The sequence below is a fragment of the Branchiostoma belcheri genome, unplaced genomic scaffold (assembly GCF_001625305.1).
Source record: "Branchiostoma belcheri isolate BF01 breed outbred unplaced genomic scaffold, Haploidv18h27 scaffold124, whole genome shotgun sequence".
Taxonomy (NCBI): domain Eukaryota; kingdom Metazoa; phylum Chordata; class Leptocardii; order Amphioxiformes; family Branchiostomatidae; genus Branchiostoma; species Branchiostoma belcheri.
The window spans coordinates 118,468-123,014 of NW_017802647.1; the positions used below are offsets into that span (position 1 = coordinate 118,468).

The window sequence follows — 4,547 nt, forward strand, 5'->3', positions numbered from 1 at the left end:
AATATGAGAAGGTTTGGCAAAAGGGAAAGTTAAAACGGTACCCTAGGATTTTTTACAACAGTTGGAACTAATGTTGTTACCATGTGTCTCGTTGATGAGTTTCCTGATGATGGGGTTATTGACCTCCTGAGTGCCCCACCTCACCTCATGTACCAGTGGACTCTCCTGGATACCCGAGGTCACACCCTCTGGGAGAAAGAAATATCAGTCTTGACTCTTGAACAGATGGAACCCTAACTTAGGGTTACGCTAACCCTAGTATGGAGGCTTGTGTATTTGCAGAAAATATTTCCGAATTGCAGACCAAAATTTGGACTCTTATGCAATATTGCAGAGCACTGAAAATTTATACCACTGCCTATGGTCAGGGGTGCCGGAGTATACAGTGCATTTTTACGGAATACAGTGCAATTTACTGTGTACAGTGCAATATTACAGAATACAGTACAATATATTGTACATGTATTAGTATACAGTGCAATTTTACGTAATACAGTGCAATTGTATAAGTATACTAATACGACTGCATTGTATTGTACTAGAATACTAGTAAAGTTGCACTGTATACTAAAACGGACTGCACTGTATTGTACTAGTACACTAGTAAAATTGCACTGTAGACTAATACGATTGTCTTCGTCTTCGTCTTGGTTACCCCCAGATAACCCCGTGAGGGTGTCGTTAGGGGGGGAGGAGGTCAAGGCTAAGGCGGGCAGGCCGCCAGCCCGGCCCGGAACGACTCAACATTGGGAGCCATAACTACCGGGCCGGGCAAGGAGTTCCACTGTGGAATGGTACGGGGAAAAAAAGAAAATCTGTATGTGTCAGTGCGTGCGTTAATGGGCCGATATTTAAGAGAATGGCTCCCCCGGGTACGCCCCTGTGTGGGCTGCAAAAAACTGCCAATTTGGGTTCTAACTGCCACGGTGTTGTGAACTATCTTAAAAAATGTTGTGAGGCGGGCGCTCCTCCTCCTTTCGGAGAGAAGAGGCCATTGCAGGTCATTGAGCATTTGTGTCACACTGCTAGTTCGCCTGTAGTCATTGAGGGTCACCCGGGCGGCCCTGCGCTGGACAGCCTCTACCGCCTGTATCCCTTTGATGGTATGCGGGTCCCAGACGGTGGCACTATATTCCAAGTGGGGCCGTACCAGCGCTTTATAGCAAGTGGCCTTGACCCTAGATGGACAATGGGTCAAGTTGCGCCGAATGACCCCCAGAACTCTACCGGCTTTACTAGTGGTGTGTTTGATATGGGTATCCCACCGCAAATCATCGGACAGATGTACTCCGAGATAGGGGTGGGATTTGACACTGGTAAGGATTTCATTACAAAGTGTGTACTGTGTTAAGATGGGGTGTCTTTTGCGGGTTATATGGAGGATGTGACATTGTATTGTATTGTATTTGGTAAAGTTGCACTGTATAAAATTAATACGATTGTACTGTATTCTGTAAAATTGCACTGTATTCTGTAAAATTGCACTGTACACTGGACTCTGGCACCCCTGATGGTACATATAACGTTACATGCTGGGATTAGCTAGTAGGGTGAATACCTTGCGGTGGATGGAGCGCCGCGTGGACCGCCAGCTGATTCCCCGTGCCCCATCGTGCTGATATACCTAGCCGCAGGTGGGGATCAGGGATGGTCTGGGGAATAAGGAGATGAGTGACATTAAAAGGTGAGAATCTTAATGTCTGTAGTATCTATATCTGTAACGTTATCTGTATAGCCGGTATAACCACCCTTCGGCATAACACACCAACTTCGCAGGAATGCGGGGTGGCGGCAGCTGACTACATTACACCGATCGACTTGTTACACCTAACCCTTGAACATCTAACGCTAGACATTGTTTAAAGCTATCTATTGACAATGCCCTTTCTGTACTTACTGTACTGTACTATAGTACAGTCTATTTAACATCATACTGCTGCATATTGAGAAATCTAGGGATTAATCGATGGAAAAATTATGGTGACAAAAAGAAAGATTACAACATTAACTATGTTTTCAGTTGGAAGGAAGGAATTTAGGTATCTTACTTGATTTTAATATCATTGTGCATTTATCAATAATATCGTGAGAAAAGTACTAAGACCAAATTCAGTACCCCTAAAATAAGTAAAAACTAAATTATAATCGAAAGTTGCACGCAGACTTGGACTGGGATGGCCGGTGGGAAGTGGTCACAAGAACGCTTTGGACTCACGTTAACCTCAGTAACACTGCGATATCGTCTCTATGTATCATGGAAGATAATTCCAAGTAACAAGAGTCTTAAAATGAATGAGAAAGCAGGCGTTACCGTGATTTCTGGCTGTTCTCCGTCGTCAAAATCTTCCTCCATGCCGTTTGCCGCCATTTTGTGTACCGCACTGCTTCACGGGATACATCAGGTCAAAGGTCAACACATGTGTTTTCCGGAGGACACGGGACGTATCTTCAGTTTTTCACAAAGACAGCAGAGTTTACTTCGATATTCTTATCGAACTGAATCTCAGCGGTACTGTGCAGTACCACAGTGAAGTGTGTAGGTATTGCAGAGATGTCTTTTTGCCTTGACAGTCATATTGGGGAAGTGAACATGCTAAACATGTTGGAGTGGGGAGGGGGGAAGAATAAATATGGTGCAGGTCGAAAACTGTGAGCAGCCAAATCCTAAAAATATAAATGTCCTCGGATCAACTAACATGCGTGAAGAAAGACACAAGTTCAATTTGAAGTAAGGACGTCTAGGTCTTGGAAGAATGAAGTCTCCTTAGCTTAGGGCAAGACTATACAAGATATTTTCTATTGACAATGTAATATAATTTATTATGATTACCCTCCATGAAAATGGGGGTACTGTTTTTACTCCGTTTCATGTTTGGTCTGATATCTGAAAATCGGTGAGAAGGAACTGTACGATATTTGGCAGATTGATGGATGGGGCCTTGGAGATTGTGTAGGTTGACTTTGAGCCCCTGGTGATTGACCTTGGTACTGCAGTTTAATTTTTTTATTCTGTTGTTTTCGCGTTATGGACTGTTTGTGCGATATTAAGGTAGCATGTAGTTGTTATTACCATGGTTTAGTGGTTTAAATTTGGGTCCCCTAGCTGTTTGCGTTTGATATTTACAAAATGTTTAATGTTGGACTTTTTGTGTTGAATGTTTGGAAAATCTGGGGGATGGTTTGGTATGATTTTTGGTATGTGGGTAGTTGTTGAGTCTCTTTGTGTTTTGGAGTGCATTAGCAGGTTGTCGCATATTTTTATTGCTTAATTTAAAAGGATTTTCACTTTTTCTACCCCTACTTCATAATAGGATAGTCTGTTTGACCCAAAAGTTGGGACAGAGTGTTTTTGTTTATACCTCCAGCTGGCAGGTCAGACCCAGGCAGCCCTATCTATTTTTACCCCTAGACAGTCTGCAGGAAAATAAATCTGTTTGTCTGGTCTGCAGGTCATTTGCCTGGTCATTGACCTACATGTACAGGCAAGTGTAGCCTGGGTACCATCCCCAGTAGTATATTCGCAAACTCTATAACAGTTATAGAGTTTGCGAATATACTACTGGGGATGGTACCCAGGCTAAGGCAAATGACCTGCTGGCCATCAAAGTAAACAAACCATGGTAACAAGACAGTAAACGCCTGCACATGACAGCTTGATAAAATACAAAGTGCCACCACAAATCATTCTGCTGATAAAAACAAAGTTTGACTCATAATGTCTCTATTGAAATACACCAAAAGATTACAAGATAACAAGCTATTTCATGGAGGGATGATGTCTACGACTTCTCCTTGTTTGTCTTTTTTTTCTGTTGCAGGTATCTGTATCAGTGTATTCAGGATTCAGCAGCTTCACAATTATGCTATCAGCATTACCATTGGTAGGTCTGTTCTGAAGAGGACCAACCATATTGGTCTTACTAGATTTCTGTCACAGAACACTGCTAACTTGTGCAGATACCATTCTATAGCTTTGGTGTGTAGAAAACCAAGCTCTTTCCGGTTCCAAAACCTTCAAAACAGAAGTTGGCAAACTAGCAGTGTTACATCCTTCTTCAACATGCCTCGTCAAGAACTTCAACTTAAATGTTCCTCGAAGGAAGAACAGCGGCAAGAAAGACGAGGAGTATGACGTCGTCTACCGTTACCCACACATGCGACTCCTGGCGGCCATCTCGCGTTTCAAAATCGCACAGACCACGCTGATGGTGTTCATGGTCCCCATAACTGTCACCATGGCCGTGGAGGGCGACGCATCGTGGACCACAGCAAACACTGTTATCGGTTTCGGAATCTTCTCAACAGTCATGCTGTACGTAATGAGCAACTACCTGAGAAAATTCATCGGTTTCATCAGTATCAACCAATCAGGAGACACGGTCAGACTGTCGCACCTCAACTTCTGGGGACGGCGAGAGGAGATGTACGTTGATGTCAGCAATGTCGTACCGATGACAGAAACGGGGGACAGGCAAGGGGAGGTGTTTAGGAAGTTTAAGCTGTACGACTCCAGCCTAATCATGTATTACACCTTAAGGTTTGGTCAG

The 4,547-nt window shown here is 43.5% G+C and overlaps 2 protein-coding genes across 5 annotated transcripts in view; one reads left to right on the plus strand and one right to left on the minus strand.

Annotated features, from left to right (window-relative positions):
• LOC109463325 (nuclear pore complex protein Nup85-like) overlaps window positions 1-2,397 on the minus strand; it is an 11,724-nt gene extending 9,327 nt beyond the window's left edge. The window contains exons 1-3 of one of the 4 annotated variants that reach the window (XM_019760097.1): window positions 2,312-2,397; window positions 1,559-1,652; window positions 81-185 (exon numbers count right to left, since the gene is read on the minus strand). In XM_019760097.1, the coding sequence (XP_019615656.1) occupies window positions 81-185; window positions 1,559-1,652; window positions 2,312-2,368 (256 nt within the window). In that variant the 5' untranslated portion in view covers window positions 2,369-2,397. Of the gene's footprint in view, window positions 1-80; window positions 189-1,558; window positions 1,653-2,311 lie in introns of all 4 variants that reach the window. The other 3 variants (XM_019760096.1, XM_019760095.1, XM_019760094.1) reach the window with 3 other exon arrangements.
• A 1,574-nt stretch (window positions 2,398-3,971) lies between these two features.
• Window positions 3,972-4,547, plus strand: part of LOC109463265 (transmembrane protein 186-like) — a gene marked incomplete at its 5' end in the record, with an annotated part of 3,270 nt that continues 2,694 nt past the window's right edge. The window contains one exon of the mRNA XM_019760005.1: window positions 3,972-4,537. Within this exon, the coding sequence (XP_019615564.1) occupies window positions 3,972-4,537 (566 nt within the window). The remainder of the gene's footprint in view (window positions 4,538-4,547) is intronic.